Source organism: Hyalella azteca, unplaced genomic scaffold (genome assembly GCF_000764305.2).
Source record: "Hyalella azteca isolate HAZT.00-mixed unplaced genomic scaffold, Hazt_2.0.2 contig6145, whole genome shotgun sequence".
Taxonomy (NCBI): Eukaryota; Metazoa; Arthropoda; class Malacostraca; order Amphipoda; family Hyalellidae; genus Hyalella; species Hyalella azteca.
The window spans coordinates 79,093-96,356 of NW_025936313.1; the positions used below are offsets into that span (position 1 = coordinate 79,093).

Genomic DNA, 17,264 nt, shown 5'->3' on the forward strand with positions numbered 1-17,264 from the left:
AGACTACAATCACCTCAGCTAGACAAGTTTCCATGTTACGGTCACGAAATACATATTCGTTTACACATTGTTTAGTCATAAATTAAACCCTTTAGTTAACAAAATAATAATATCACAGTTAAATGAAGTTCCTTATTTCAGTCACAAAATAAATGTTACATCAATTGACTGGTCACTAACCTAGCACAGGATTAATAGAACGTACAAATAAAAAAAAATATACCACGAAATGAGCATCCCGTCATACTAGCATCAAATGGGGTAAGAAGGGACGGACGGGGTAATAAGGGACAGTCCTTCTCCTTCAGTATTTTGTAGAAATCTGAAATGTTGTTGCAGCTAAACTAATCAAAATAGGCTATTTCAAAACTGAAATTAGTGGCATAAAGTTGAACATTTTACATTTTTACTAGCTATCTATGTAGCAGTAGCATTAACTATTAGGCAAGTTGAGAAATCTGAAATCATACCCTACTTCTGAAAAAAAGTGTGAAAAGTGAGGTTTTGAATAAGTACCTCTGCTCTGCTAAGCAGCTAAGGTCTGTAGCAAAAAAAAAATATATTTGTTGTATTAAAAAATTTTACTTACATACCTAGTTACATAAAAGTTGCATAGGGTAAACGCGGTATATTCCGACACTTTAAGGACGCATCGAGAAATGAAAAACTATAAAAAAAAACCGTATTCGTTACGTAAGTTCTGTTGCCTTCACATGACTCTCAAAACACTTCACTACGCATGCTAGATGGCCAAGACCTAGTGTTTTTGCAGTATTTCGACACGCAAATGTATGACGTCACCATTTCAACCATCAATGAACGCATGGAACTAAAACAAAGCTTAATATAAAGGTAAAACTAGAGAAGTGACGGAATTACCTACGATGTCGGAATATACCGCGTTTACCCTATACTGGTGTTGGCTTAAAAATGTGATTGACAGAATTTGCGTATCTCAATCCAAAAAAAAAATGGTGGCCATTTCCGTGAGGTGAGACAGGGTAATAAGGGACATCCCCACCGAGTAATAAGGCCAGGGCGCAGAGGGTGGATGCAGTGTCGCCAATATATGGGTTTTTAAGCCCTAAGCGTCGCCGGGTAATTTTAAGATGCGTCGCCGGGTAATTTTTAATGAAAAGCCATTTACGCTGAGTAATGAAAAACTATTTACAAGCCCCGAACTTATTTACAAGGTTGCATGCACATGTTATCCTAAATAACTAATTTTACCCTAAAAACAGTCTGATTGTGCAGCTGCAGCAAGTGTCAACTGAACATGTGATAATGAAGTCTGACCGCTCTAATGTGACCGCAACTACGTAATCGTAAGCTTGATGTTTACATTTTTTTTTGGTGGGAACTCATTGCAACTGATTTCCAGACAAGCTTCACTGCATCCTGATCCATCCAACATATCGGAAACCTTACTTTTTTTTAAATAGTTGGCCGAAGCCTAACAAATATATTAAATGCAAGAATTTCAATCTAAATGTGTCGGCAAGATCTTCTGAAGGCATAAATTTTGCTACTGAAGCGTCACCAAAGATCTTGCAATATTCATCCACTCTCTGCACAGTGGTAATAAGGGACACCCCTAAAAATGCTTTTACAGTAGAAGTTGTAGAACCTTGGTTAGACTGTTAGCAAAGGCTCTGGTTAACAAAAAAAAATCAATCAACAACAAAAAATTTTGCTTATGGTAAACGCAATATATACCGACAATTTAAGGACATAGCAAAAAATGAATGGCTATAAAAAATACACCATACACGCAACTCGAGTTCTGTTTGCCTTATGTCACTCTCTAAACACCACACTACGGGCCAGCAACAATGAAATGTCACAAAATGTTGCCATATTTATTTAAAAGCCTTTAGAATGCAAACCTACCAAATCCATATATCCCGACACTGTGTGTGACTAAACTAGGCATTTTGTGAGACTAATTCCGGCAGCGCTTCAAACTCTACTAATTCATAATGCCGACACTCTTGTGTTCAAATTCTGATTGCTGTGTGAGCTGTATTGGAATACAACACAGCTTGGAATTAGAACACTATTGAATATTGAACACTACTTAATTAGGCTTTTAATTAAGAGCAATTAAGCTTTTAATTAAGAAAATTTTAATTTTTGCACACAGCTTGGAACAAGCTGTGTGTGTCTAATTCCAAGCTGTGTCAGAATTAGTTTTATGTGTCTAAAACCATCTCTTAACTTAATCATCTACTAATTTTTTACAACTTGAAATCAGCAAATACAAGTATACTTGAAGGATTCTTAATATATTCACAGACGTATTTAAAAGTCTCAAACCATAATATTCTTTCTACACAAACAGTTCATCACTATTTGGTAGAGCAAGGTCGACTATCAACTTTGACACATTTTTCGATGTTCTCACTGGGTGATGCACACTGTCTCTCTTTGGATCTCAACATTTTCCCGCCAGACGGCCCAGACCTAGTGTTTTGGCAATAGTATGGCACACAAAAGTATGATGTCACTATTTCAACCATCAACAGATGCATGGAACTAAGAAAAAGCTTAATATAAAGGAAAAAAGTGAAGAAGTGTCAGAATTACCCACGATGTCAGAATATACCGCGTTTACCCTACATTCACCTCCCTCAGTGAAAAAAAATTTCACTTAACATGTTAACAAAAAATTAATGCATCATCAGTCATTACAATAAGGTGCATAGAATGTCATATATAGAAATGAGTAAAAGTAACCCTAAACTATGATTCATTTCTCCAAAAAATATGATGGTTGTTACTAAAATATTCCTTCCTGTTTCAGGTATGTTTTTTACAATCTTTTTTGTTATAGTGAAATCACTTGATTCAATTAAAATGGTGTGAAATTGAAATTACAAGCCATCCTGTAAGCTTACAGATACAGAAGATATGCTACATGGCTACTGATATGAAGCTTGCAGTGCACAAGGTTGTTTTACGTTTCAAATGTTTTAAAATAGTTTTATTTCAAGTGTCCCTTAATACCTTGTTCCCAGATTAATTTGGGAGGCTTTTATATTGCGTCTAGCACCATACAAATAGCATATGGAATTTTTTTGGAGATGCCATATGATAGCCCTTGCAAAGACCTTTAAAATGAGCCCAAGTTTGTTTATGAAATGTTTCATGGTAAAAAGTTATTAATGAAAAACACTCAAAACCGTCCCTTATTACCCCATTATTATTTTTATTACCCTGATGGCCGTCAGCCTTGATTGTAACTCTTTGTCTTTGGGTCAATGAAGTAGGCATCCTCAACTTATGTTGTGCCATACTTTACTTGAATAAGTTCAATATTGGGGAGATGAATCTTTATTTTGATTTTTCTCTTTAGAGCAACTCAATAGATTTATTTGTCAGGTTTTCTGTCAGAGTAGCTCAAATGTAAAAGTTCTCAATGAAGTCACCAAAGAGTAAAAATAATAATTTATGGTAAAATTCAACACAACCTATATTACAAAAATCTGACACAGGCCAATCAAGTACAGGAATTGAGCAGAGTTTTTGTCAATAGCATGGAATAACACTGAACTAATAAATCATACACGGACCTAAGCACAGAATTTGGATAGAGTTAATGTCAATAGCTAGGTATAACACCGATACCAACTGGTCACCTAACTTAAGTACCCCAATGAAAGAACTGCCAAACATCACCAGGTTTGGTACAGAGACACCCAGACACTGAGGACTGGTTGACTTTGCCAAACTTCCTCTGCCGTAGTTATTTGTGAATCCCTTGTTTTTTCTTGCACTTGGTGGCCCCCTTAATGCATTTGTGCTGATGCAGACTCCTGTCCTTGGTGGAGTCAATTTTGGGACTCAAGATCTGTAAAACTTTTGAAGTTGGAATGAGGCTGAGCATCAGGCTATCGAGTAGTTCTTACAACATCAGTAGCTGACAGAAGATTCTCTTAAAAATGTAGTGTCACTGATTTCTTGACATGTAGCTCTGCTGGTGCAGACTCCTGTCATATAGTGGCATCAATCCTGGAGTTCAATGTTTTTACGGCTTAAGGTGGAATAATGCTGGGGCATCAGGTGTCAAGTAGTTCTTACAACAACAAGAGCCCATTGAAGATTATCTGAAGAATCTTGTCTTTGTTATGAATTTCTAACTTATCCATATTTTAAGCAAACTTTGCTCCAGCCTATATAGGTAATTTAGGGTATAATTGGAATCCTTTCATAAAGCTTACACCACTCATGTTAGCATATGTTTTCCCATTGGTCTTTTGCCTAGCGCATCCACAGTACAAGGACCACCAACTTGGTCCCAACACCCAACTACAGACGATTACCTTGTGGCCGCTCAGTTGGCTTGCTGGCTCAAGACTGCCTTCTGACTCACGCCAAGCTACTTATTTACACCACAATGTAGCATCACTTTGATTTTACCCTCAGCAGCCTAGAGTTTTCCCTCATAAATTGAAACAGCTACTCTGCCCTATATCTTGCAATTTGCATTCTCCCTCAAATCACACCCTAATTAACATTCATAGTTTAACACTAGTTTAACATTCTCTAATTATACTGTCTGTGCTGCAAAGTGACATTTTTTTGGAATCTTGCTTCTGGATTGTGCAATTTTATTAACAATTGGATAGAAGGAATTTAATTAATCTAGCAGTAATCTCTTGGCTCCAAAATTAGCTGTATAGCTCTGGTTACCGCTCCAAATGCAAATATATTCCTCTGGTTACCGCTCCAATGCAAATATGTGACTTTGGAGCTGCAAGATTTCATACCTGCCAAAAATGATGTGATAATAGAGTTAGAGCCCATGTATTTCAGAAAAGAGTAAAAAAATTCAATCTTGCTTGGCTTAGCTGCCCTTGGACACATTGAGCATTCTATATATTTAGATAATGTATTTTCAAATCATAACTTGTTTATCCACCTGCAAAATAGCCATCAAGAATCAAGGGAAAGTATACCAACTCTAGAACTAGAAGTAATTTAAGGATACTTTGGGTAAAATTGTCTTCTCTATTTGGTTTTCTTTTCTCTGCAAGCTGATTTGGAGCACATTTCCTACAGGCTTCACTAGGCTGGGGTGTCCAGGAAAAATATATTTTGAACTTTTTGGGATGCTCTAGACAATACTACAGAATGAGTGACCACAGACTATTATTCTGTTTGTACACAAGCATAGAAATATGCAGATCTGCAAATTTAAAAAACCCTTTCAGAGAAAGTATGAACAATTACCTACCTATATATAATATGTATTTACTCATGTGATTTTCATCATTTTGTACCTTTAAAGAGTAATTTGCAGTTGAATAATGTCAAGTTTAAGTTAAATTAAGATAATTTAAATTTTATGGGTAACCAAATAAGTTTGATTTAACCCTTTACGCCCTGAATTTCTGGGATGAAAATCGTAAAATTCACTTTTTCCGTTTTATGTCTCACTTCAAAGCTGACATTCTGACCTATCCAACGGTACCAAAATCGTCTCTGTACGTTGATTTATGCCTTGACGACAGTTCGTGAAAGGGTTAGGGGTGGGGGAGTTCTTTAACATTTAATATGGGCGAAAATTACTGGTCGGGCCCATAAATAGACAACCTGAAGACGCTGCTCTTTAGTTACCCGGCTGCTGTCATGTGGGATGGTGCTCATGCAGTCGTTCCCACCATCCTTGACTGAATTTTGGCTCCAGTAATGTCTAGTCTTGCATCTATGTCACCTTGAATGCCTATTTTGAGGGGCTCGGGACTTTGTCGCGCCCTACTGAACATTCACACTTATTGTCACTGCAAACCTATCTCCTCCCAGAGTTTTTAAGCTACAGCAATGAGTAATATACCGTTCAATTCGCAAATAAAAGATCTAGAGATTGGTCGAAGCTTTTTTTCATTTTCGTTATAGTTTTGAAAATATTTTGAAAAAAGAGAAGGGGAAATTCAAAAGGGGGGGGAGAAACCAATTTTTTTCGAAAAATGCCCACCCCACCCACAAAAATTAGAATTTTGAAAAACAGCAAGGACCAATCAATAGATATGGTCCTTACGCATCGAATGATATGCGTCTTGATGTTGTAGCTCAAAAATCATAGGAGGTGATAGATTTCTACAGTACCCCCTTTTTGTCAGTTTTCTAAGAATTTCACGTTTTCTTTCACTTTTTTGGAAAAATTCCCACAAACAAAAAAGTCTTAGATTGTTTTTTTACATATGTGTACCAAGTTTCAAAGTTATCTGTCAGTAATTAACCGAAATAGAATTTCCATAAGAAATTGGACATTGCCATTGGAAATTGGAAATTTTATTTCGGTTACTTACTGACAGATAACTTTGAAACTTGGTACACATATGTAAAAAATAAATCTAAGACTTTTTTTATTCTTGTGAATTTTTCGAAAAAAATGACAGAAAACGTGAAATTGTTGGAAAACCGATGTTTTTTTCTGTGTGACGAATTTGTCACGCCAGGGCGTAAAGGGTTAATTTGATTACCATCAACTGGGGTGACTTCAGCCAAATTACACTAGTTTCTGTCGATCAAATTCCTACAAAATAGGAATGAGGCATTGCTGGTGATTGTAAATATATTACTGAAAGGTTCTTATTTGAATATGTCATGTCTAAATTATGTCACTTTTATCGCTTAATAATATTTTTTTAATTAGCTGGGTGGCCAATGTCACCCTGCAATGGGGTGACTTTGGCCATATGTGTTAAAACACAGCAAAAACATAGTAAAATGATTTTGAGGCCAAATTCAACCATTAGCGGGGTGACATCGGCCACATAGGGTGTTTTAAAAAATGATAATCAGTGCCACTGTGTACCTATTATAAAAATTGTAACACAAATATATAACCCACATTTGTGAATCATATGTTTCATTAAGGCTGCTTTCTGTCGATTTCAATGGTAGCTGGATGTGAAAGTTTGAAAAATCTAGTCCCCATGGGATCTCGAGCATTCTTCAAAAAACCAATGATGCTTGATAAAGGTGCGACCCTTGAACTTACGTAAAGTGCGACCCAGTTTGTCAAGGTAATTCTTAACCAAAAAACGCAGATCCATACCATCTAATGGGAAACCCCAGTCTGAAAGCAGAATAATGTAGCATACTAAATCTGACTCCTCTGTAGGTGAATGAGTATATAGACTGTCCTAAATTTTTCATATGACGGCCAGCACATCGGTCGCTCAAAGTTGAAAGAGGTACTATGCAAATATTAGCAGCTTCTCTTAAGCTAAACACCATCTTTTATCAATTGCAATGCTTTCTTAAATGACTCCTCATAATATATCCTATATGGCACAGAATCTAATTTACGTTTATAGCCGTGCATATTGTCGGAAAAAATAAAAAGAATCTGTTATTCTAAACATTTATTGGCTGGCCAAAGTCACCCCATTTAGCCCATATACTATGGGGTGACTTGCCCAGCTAATTTTTCAAGCATATATATTACATTTGGTAAAAAACATATAGCCATTGATATAATCATTATACAAGATACCAAAATAAGTGAAACAAATCTGATCCCAAAATTCTTTTCGTATCTCAAAATATTGAAGTTTGCACTCAGGTTATTTTCCTTTACAGTACTGTGGCATTCAGATTGTGTTGGTCAAGCAGGATATAAAATTATTGAAACAAAACAGTTTCCAATCGATAGATGAGAAAAAACTACATAGGATACCATTTTGTTCCAATCACATAACACAACTACAACAGAAACAGATGGCCGCAAAACAAAATCATAAACGTTGGCTGAAGTCACCCCGGCAGCAGAAGTCATCCCAGTTGACGGTACATCAAGTTAATTAAAATAAATGAATAGATATTGCTACTTCCGTTTTTTTAGAACAGATGGAAACTCATAAATTTTGTTGCCCAAGTTAGAGCTATCATTTAAATGCTCACATTCTAATTATTTGCATGGTAGGAGGAGATGATATGTATTGAATAATAATCAGATAATCATTTTCAGATTCAAAATAACTTAGCCTAAAACATGAACCAATGGTCATGGGGGTTCTTTTTGAGAAATTAGGAGGGACTATGTTTGGTCACTCCCAAAAGTGTTACTCTCTTGGCAATATTGCTCTTCATTCAGCTGCTGAAATATCTCATCAGCATATGTTTTTTTAGGTCCAATTGCAAGTGTCTTTTGATGGCCAGTATTGAAATGTTCTATGAATACTTGCTAAACTTGCTGCTAGAAGCTGGGGCTTGAATTAAAAGTTGTAGCCTATGCTAAATACCAAAATTTAACTGGCAGAACCTGTATTTTATTTCCCTATTATTTATTCATGACAGTTTTTATTTTTTGTTTGTGTGTGTGTATCTGTTTGGAAGTTGCCAGGTGTCAGTAAATATGTACCTATTTAAGATGGGAATTGAATTTTTAGTGGTGTAGTTTTGTTGTATTAGGGAAAAGATAGAGTTAGGGGAAATGAAGAGAAAAATAAGATTTTAATATCAAGATGTAATTCTCCTTCTTAAGTAAATTTTTTTAATGATTCAAAATATTTCTTACATGGGAATTGCCTGTTAAATGTTTGTCTGACAAGTCCCTTCTTCAATTTCAGTTTTTAAAGCAACGGGAGTCCCATATTGCATAGATATACAATCCATCCCAGTATCAATCAAATAGGCCTGCCTGCAGGTTATTTAGATTATAATTCATTGCACATGTACCTACTTTGTACACAAATATTTTTCATCATTCAAAAGTTTTTAATAACAGAAATTTATTTCAGGTATTTGAGTTGTTAAAAAGTTTCAGTGCATACACATCCAAAATGGATAAAAAAAGGAAGTCTCTTGCCAGTCTTTTGTCACTTCATAGCAAGACCAGTGCTGCTTCCCCTGAGTCCTCTGCAGAACTTGTTGCTTCCCAAAATTCACCAGTTTCAGACCCTGTAAGCTCTTCAATTGCTGCTGCAAATATTTCATTAGGGCAAGTCTCAGATAGTTTGAATAAACAAAAACTTGGTAAACCAAGAGATAAAGTTTCAGCTGAGGAATGTGATATTGGGTTAAAAAAAGGAAAGAAGAAGCATTGTGGTCCCATAGAAATGAGCCTGACTAGAAGAGCTCCGCCACCCTTATGGAAACAGCACAGGAAGACGTCTAAAGAAAGAGTGATTCGCGACCCTCGTTTTGATGATATGTCTGGGCACTTAGACATATCAGCATTTAGTAAAAACTATCAGTTTTTGGCTGAAATGCGACAGAAGGAACGAGCCACACTTCAGCAAGCTTTGTCTCAGGCTGAAAATCCTGTTGAAAGAAGAAAAATTAAAATAGCCATCCAGAGAATTGACAATCAGGAGAGGGAGAAGCAGAAGATTATGGAAGAAAGAAGCATAAAGAAGCAAGAAAAAGATGCCATGATAAGTGCACTCAAAGAAGGCAGAAGGCCTATCCTGAAAAAGAAGAGTGATCACAAGTTGGAGGTGCTGGTTAAAAATTACCAGGCACTCAAGAAAGACAACAAACTAGACAAATATCTAGAGAGGAAAGAAAAGAAGAAGAGAGCCAAGGAGCTATTCAAATAAAAGTCGAAAACAATTGACCTGTTGTTTATTTTATTCGCACCTGTGTGAGTGTTAGTAATTTTTTTTAACTTCACGGATATATGATCTTTCCTTATTGCAATAAAATTAATTAAAAATCGACAACCTAATATTTTCACAATAACAATATTTTGATTGAGTTGACTTGACCATCAATACCGTGAAATGGGGTAACTTAGACCACTTTTATTTTTATAAATGATGCCCATTTTTTTACTAGCTAAATTAAACTTGAATTGAAACATGCAAAATACAGGTCTATACTCTAGCTTCACTCACCATAAATTGCTGGCTCCTGCCTCTCACAGTCTTTATGTAATTTAAAAAAAAGTGGTGGTCTTTGTTACCCCAGCTCTTGGGGTAACTTAGACCGGGTGGTAAAATCAATTATATTTTTTGGTAAAATAACTCCAAATAAATCCAGATTTTGGTGCATTGTAGTAGAACTCTTCTAGTTACATATGCAAATGACAAACTTGAGGAAAGTGTCATAGTTTGCAAATGGGGGGCGCTGCCCCATAAATGTGACTACCTAATGGCAGCCCTGATGGGGTAATATTGACTGGCTTGGAAATTAAGTTAAAATTACCATATATAAGACTCTGTAGAGTCTGAAACATAAAGAAAAAACATAAATAGGCTGTCAAACATAAAATATGTTATATATGGTAATTTTATATTAACTTCCAAGCCGGTCTATGTTACCCCGTCAGGGCTGACATTAGGTGGTCTAAGTTACCCCATTTGGGGGCGGCGCCCCCCATTTGCAAACTATGACACTTTCCTAAAATTTGTCATTTGCATATGTAACTAGAAGAGTTCTACTACAGTGCATCAAAACCTGGAGTTATTTAACCAAAAAATAAAAAAATTGGAGGGGGTACTCTGACAGGCTTTAAATAATAGCTTTTTTTCGTGGGTCACATTTTTAATTTTTTAACCTATTAGATATGCAAACTTTTCAAATCTTCCTATTGTGTTATGTAGCCTCAGTATTAGGCCTTCAATGCCCATTGACAAAATTTTTCTATGTCAAATAGTTTTTGAGTTGTGGGGGTTTTTGTTAAAAAAACGAAAAGTGGTCTAAGTTACCCCGCCGGTCTAAGTTACCCCATTTTACGGTATACTGTATGGTTATTTTGAATGAATCTTTGTTTTGAGTTGAGTTATTCTATATCTCATATTTGGGCAAGAAGTGCACACATGTTGTGCTAAGGGAACCAGCACTCCCTCCCATGTGAAGGCTAGCAAGATATCCCAACAATTTTAACTTTGGTTAGTGATGTTCATTACTTATTGCGTTTTTCTCATATAACTTGACATCTCTCTGTACCTGTAAACCTCATGTGTATCTCTTTTTCAATCATAGTTATACAGCTAACTTTCAATTGGAATCAGATATGAGTTTTTTTCCCTTTTGACTGAGGTCTACGTATTGAATGCAACTTCATAAAAAGAATTTGAATTTCATCAAAAATTTGATGATGCAATATTCTGGGTTTAAATTTGTTACAGCAAAAATTTGAATGAAGAATCATCAGATTTTAGCAATTTTGAAATACCATCAGACATGAAAGACAGATGAAAAACTCACATTGCATTGACTACCTATATACATGGATTGTAGTTTGAAGTCTGTTGTGTATACAATATAATATTACATACCAGGTTTCAGAGGATGCAGAGTTGGCCAAGGCCATTCAGTCAATTTTTACAGCTCTATGGTCAAGTTGCTGGCACATCTAATCAGGTAATTATTTTTTTTTTGTACCATGTAGAATGAAATGCTTACATCTGTGTAACCATTCATAATTTTTGTTTATTGTATTTAATTTTGGAGAAATGGTCTTAAGTGACAGGAATACCTTCCGATTCCTCCAAGGTCATTTACATTATTTATGCAAATTTTGTTTTTTTTCTATGGATTGCATTCAAATTGATGTCAAAGAGGTTGGAATGATGTCTGTGATCAACTTGATATTCCATGGCTTTTCATCAGTTGTAGCAATAGATCTAAGCAATTTTTCTTTCTGTTATCATCAATTGTAGCAATGGTTCTAAGTACCTACCAACTAAAGTTCCTTGATCGGTGTACAAATGTTACTAACAAGAAAAATGTACATCAAAACATTAGCCTTGCTATTTGGTGGGGAATGGCTAACAAAAAACTCTTGTTCAATGACTTAGCATGCTTTTAGGACATCAGTTGTGAGGTAAAATACCCCGAGCTTCTATTAGATTAGAAATTGGTTTTCGTATCATTAAAAATTATTGCAGATGGTGACTTTTCTCTTTATTATCTTTCGTTTCAGGTCCGGTGCCTTGCGCTGACATTCCGGAAAATGGATGAGGCAATGCAGCATCTTCAGAGCAACCCTTTCTATGGGAAATATGCACAAAAAATCGACAAGATTAAAAAGTGAGTAACAGTTCAGTAGCAGAGTATTGCATCATTTCTGTGCCCTACAGCAATATCCACAACCATATGTTGCTCACTGAGTTTCCGAGATCGTCACGTATCTTGCGAGACTCAAAAGAGTGTCATGCGATGTTGAGAAATGTCCCATAGCGACCTCGCCTCCCTCACTATATAAAGAAGAGCGTGATCTTTATCGCCTGATCCTACAGCTTAATGCAGTGTATTAATCTTGGCGTGTTCCACACGGCGACAGGGAGCGACCTGTGGAGCTGGTGAAGGCGGTTCAAACTCGCAAGTCGGAGGCTAAGAACGAAGCTGCTGACGCGGTCGTGGGCGCTGCAGGCGTCAAGCCTATTTCCTCCAAGGCACCCAAGGGCAAGACCACATTGCCTAGTGGCGCCTACGCCTTCGCGCCCCCAAAAGTAAGCAATTTGCTGTCAGCATTAGTAATAACATTGTGCGTTCATGATGAAGAGATGAGCATTCGGCATGTAAGATTGATCGTTCAATCGTAAAGGGAAGGACGAGCCTCGCTTCTCAGGCGCAATGTTCTTAGACATAATTTCTCTCTTCTTTTCTTTACATAGTAATGTTGGTTCGATGTAACTGTGTAAACAGTAATGCCGAGAGCTGACATTTTCGTTTCGTGCGCACACTTTTTTTTTTTTTTTGGAGTATTGCGCCGACTTTATTTGGTTTTAGACTGCTTGTTGCCAGCATCAGCTTCCAGCCAACCCTGTTCGCGTGAACAAGGAGTTTATCATGCCTTCGTCTTCATTCACAACTTGGCATTCTGCTGGACTCTGAACCTTTTATGAACAATCATATTGCCAAAGTTACCACCGCTTGTTTTGCCGCTCTGCGACGAAAACGTAACGTCAGTCGGTCTCTCGAGGCCCTTGTGGTGGTGCTCGTTCTGACCAGATTGGACTATGGTAATGCCACACTATGAACTTTCGACCCCGGCCTGCAATAAACTGCTATCCGTAATGAACGCTCCTGCGTGACCCGTACGCAATAAGCGAAAATTAAGTGTTTTTCCAAACCTGTTGAATTCATCAATGATCTTTCGATGATGTTGCTTGCTTGTTATACTCAATGTATTAAGACCTTTGGACTGCATTGGAGTAATTGGACTAACAACTACGACATTGAGTATTACAAACTAGCAACTTCATTTTAATATCATTGATGAATTTGGCAGGCTTGGTAACACCCTTGACAACAACTTCAAGCTCCGGACTATTCGCAATAATGGTCCCTGCCAAAAAGCAGAAGTTCTCCAAGAGGCCGGTGTAGTCTATGAATTTTGCTTCAAAGAGGTTTTGACTTCTTCGTCTCTTGGACTACATTGGAGTAATTGGATTAACAACCACGACATCGAGACTGTCTCACCTGCCATCTTCAGTCTGGAGGCAGAGGAACCTCCTGAGAGAAACTCACAAGACCGTCGCTCTCACTGTGCTGGAGGAACCCACCAGCATCGCCACCATGCAGAGGTGCACAACATTAACCGACTAATTATATTATTGCTGGAATCCTCGTCAATTTGGATTGGACCCCAGCAATCAATTTCCAAACTACTGGATTTGTCTAAACTTTGAGATTGAATTTCTGGCTCGAAAGTTTTGTGTTTAATCTTATTTACGGGTATTATGTCCAACAAAATTTCATTATTCAATGTTTCTCTTAACTTGAAAATGAATTTTGTTACATTCGAAACGTCGTTAATATATTATTAGGTATTACTTGTTAAACCTGCCTTTTGACCTACCAACGTCATGTGAAGAATTATTCGACTCTTTGACAATTGCAATGCATTCTTTTGTCTTTAATTGTAAACATATAAACAAGAAAATTCTGCCATATGATACTAATTTCTGCACTATCACATTGTACACGTTTTTACATTGAAGAACAAAATGTAATACTGATGTCCATGCCTGTAATTGGAATGCGTAGAACATATAATTCTCTCTTTTGCCACAGAAACTCGACAGCATCATGAAGACCGAGCTGCTTCGGTACAAGAATGCCGAGGAAGTTACTTTTGTGAGTCTATTTATTCACTGATATCAACTTGATCATAGTAGTTCTAGTCTCATACCTGTAGTGCTGTAGCAACGATGCTTTGTCTGCCTTTCTGTTTCTCTATGAGACAAATTTCGAAACACGTTTATTACAGTGGTTGTGAAAATTAATTTTTCATTGCGATTTGATCAAGGCCGGGTTTGTTACACTGCCTAAAACAAGTCCGATAGTTTCTGTTCCTGCAATATAATTAGTATATTTTACAAGTTAATAAATTGGCTTGTGTTGATGCAGTTGTGGAACCAGCACTGGCAGAACTTCCCCGTCATCAGCGGAGTAATGAAGGGTCAACTCTACGACTCCATCCGCGCCACCGCCACCACCTACGATAAGGTAGCCCTAGCGAAGACGTTAAAACCTTTCTTGACTCTTCCCTCGAGCTGAATATTTTTAACTTGAAGTTCATTACTCATTTGTGCGTTATATTATTATTGGTTTAATAATTTTACGGCAGCTTGAAGAAACATGAATTTCTGTAGCACTCAACTTTGAACATTCCTGCTTCTTTTGAGAATTTAGCTTCATTCTTTGATTACATTCTTTATTTTTCAAATGCTTGAATTGTTTTGTTCGCTGTTTATTCACTGATAATCAATTGCATTCATACTGACAGTTTTTATTCGCCCTACCAAGAGAGCAAGGCTATGAGTTCATCCTCGCCCAGTTTGCCGGACCTGAGGTGCACTTCACACCTCTCATCAACTACCAGGTCAGCGTCTCGTCCATCATTTATATTTGTATCTATCTTCGTATTTCTTGGCGCTAACTGCCACAGATAAGATCTTAAGGAAATGCTCTTCTTTGGAAAGTCTTCAATATTGTAAAGGAGTTACCACTTCGAGTCAAAGAAAGTCTTATTTGATTGCTAACTCATACTATGCTAATTTGATTATAAATTCCTCTGCATTTTCCCGTTATTGAACGTCGTAAAAACAAAATAAACGTTTGGTTCTATGATCCTATTTGTTAGTGAGAGAATTTTTCTCGACCATTTATGGTAAAAATAAAAATAGATTTTCATAGAAGTCTCCGTTTAAATGTTGACCCCACGAGCCAAGCTTCTTGTGTGCAGGCGTACCAAGAGAACGCGCCTGAGTGCCTCACGATGGTGCACTACACGGAGCTGCAAGAGAGCCTCGACATCGTGCTCATGCGGGGCGAGTATGACACCAATACTCTTGTGAGTGACGCTTGCGAGACCAAATTTTCTAAGCGGTCAACGTTGTTTGGAAATCTGAATATAAGTATAAATTATCGTACCTTCGATAATTATATTATCTGTCAAATGACGATTAGTTGAATCGTATAATTCTGTTAACTGGTTAATTGCATTCATCCATTCATCGCATTACAATCTCATCTCAACCCAAAACATTTTGGATTTGGCTCATAGAATTGTTCGTTTGAATATTTGCCTACTGGAATAAGACTCATTTTCTCTAATTGAGTTAATAGAATAATTTAGGGTTCTATTTATTTCATTTTGCAAGCTTTTCAACATTGTCCATTATTTAGAATTTTTACGCATTAAAAAAAATATATAACTCAGTACTCACTGCAGTGAGTGACAGAGAGCGCATTTTCTCGTCGACGAAAACTTGAAGTCACGGACGACGGACAGACAGACAGACGGACATGGCGAGCACAATAGTGCATTTTTTCCATAAATGATAAAATGCGCCAAAAAGTTGTTCATTAATTTCTTTGACTCAACGAAAACGCTATTTGATCATGATATAGGTTCACGTGTCTGTTTCTGTTTGATGTTTAACTCTGACAGTCAAAAAAAATATAACTCGGTACTAACTGCAGTGAGTGACAGAGAGCGCATTTCTCGTCGATGAAAACGTGAAGTCACGGACGGGCGGACAGACAGACTGACATGACGAGAACAATAGGGCATTTTTTCCATAAATGAGAAAATGCGCTAAAAAGCAAAAAAAAATTCTGCCTGCCGAATTTTAATTTTGTTTGACAGAGTGGCAAGGAGGCGCAGTTCCTTGCTAACCAAGTGCAGCTCTACTACTCCGGCGTCGAGCCCAGCAAGACGGCGCTACTTAAACTCTTCCACGAGCAGCCACAGAATTTCTCCCACATGGACTTGGTCAAAGAGTTCGACAAGCTCGACCTGTCTGCCCTGCAGCTGAAAGCGCCCAAAAACTAGTCGAGTTCGGTCCATGAACGTAATTGTTTAAATGGGTTACCAGTGAAATTTCCAGTTTAAATAGGTCACCAGTGAAATTTCCAGTTTAAATAGGTCACCAGTGAAATTTCCTAAGTCAAGTAGTGTGGTCAAAGTTTTGCTAATACGGATCATATTAACTAGGCATAAAATTAGAGGCGCTTTTGAAAGTGAAATTCATAATACAATTACTCGTATTACCAAAGTAATAGCAAATCATTACACCTCATTTGGAAGTGGCTGATTCATTCATCATTGGCTCATTCATTAACGTCGTACGAATGACACTACAGATAATTAAATATCGTCTCTTGTCCGTTGAGAAAACTGACAAGACTTTTGATGCGCTTCTGTGAAGTTCCTTGTTAATATGTAGATAAATTTTAATCGTTTAAATTAATGTAATGAATAAGGTGTTGTTATTCTTTATCCTCCCCTAGCGGCGCGACACTTTGTTTGCACATCTCGGAAACGAAAACACGAACTTTTTCTGTCAAGGCTGCTTTCAGAAACCACATTATGGAGGAAAAATAGATCGTCATTATAATGTTTTTAAAGGATGGATTACGTTAAGAAATTTTTCAGAACTTACAATAGAGGATACGTGGATGCGGACTATTTTTTTCAGTCGCCTTCTTAATGTCCAGTCGCGTGCGCGTCAATGTTTATCTTAACATTCAAAAGAAGTATAATTTTGCTGCCTCTGTTGTTATTTTTGCATTTAAAATAGCTTAAATTAAACGCTAGTACTTAAACTATAACGTCAAATGACTTTGCTGGTCATAAAAATAAGCGATCTTCAGAAAACTAAATCTATACGTCGTAGAAAGAAAATAAATTTATAGTAATATATCTGGTGAGAATGAGAAGCTACATGAGGCCCATTCGAGTGCTGGACGTCTCGCTGGTATAACCGGCCTCATGGTTGAACCGGCCGGTCTTCACTTGAGCAGTATGAGTGCTTGATCATAATTTACATATGCTATTGAGCCTTTTTAGCGCA

At 37.0% G+C, this 17,264-nt stretch overlaps 2 protein-coding genes across 2 annotated transcripts; both read left to right on the forward strand.

Moving 5' to 3' along the window:
• Nucleotides 1-7,866: 7,866 nt before the first annotated feature.
• LOC108673179 (ribosomal RNA processing protein 36 homolog) lies at nt 7,867-9,566 on the forward strand. Its single transcript, XM_018160967.2, has one exon. It carries the CDS (start codon nt 8,793-8,795, stop codon nt 9,549-9,551), a length of 759 nt encoding a protein of 252 aa, XP_018016456.1. The 5' UTR covers nt 7,867-8,792; the 3' UTR covers nt 9,552-9,566.
• Nucleotides 9,567-10,715: 1,149 nt separating this feature from the next.
• LOC108673201 (ATP synthase mitochondrial F1 complex assembly factor 1) lies at nt 10,716-16,679 on the forward strand. The gene is made up of 8 exons (XM_018160989.2): nt 10,716-11,319; nt 11,882-11,988; nt 12,242-12,410; nt 13,978-14,040; nt 14,314-14,412; nt 14,693-14,788; nt 15,152-15,259; nt 16,058-16,679. The coding sequence occupies exons 1-8, from the start codon at nt 11,248-11,250 to the stop codon at nt 16,241-16,243; spliced, it is 900 nt and encodes a 299-aa protein (XP_018016478.1). The 5' UTR covers nt 10,716-11,247; the 3' UTR covers nt 16,244-16,679.
• The last annotated feature ends 585 nt before the right edge of the window (nt 16,680-17,264 follow it).

Bases quoted from the DNA above. Each gene is read 5' to 3' on its own strand.
- LOC108673179 (XM_018160967.2), top strand. From the start codon at position 8,793: ATGGATAAAAAAAGGAAGTCTCTTGCCAGTCTTTTGTCACTTCATAGC.
- LOC108673201 (XM_018160989.2), top strand. From the start codon at position 11,248: ATGCAGAGTTGGCCAAGGCCATTCAGTCAATTTTTACAGCTCTATGGT. The intron at 11,989-12,241 runs GTGAGTAACAGT...ACACGGCGACAG, and splicing joins AAAATCGACAAGATTAAAAA to GGAGCGACCTGTGGAGCTGG. The intron at 14,413-14,692 runs GTAGCCCTAGCG...TCATACTGACAG, and splicing joins CCGCCACCACCTACGATAAG to TTTTTATTCGCCCTACCAAG.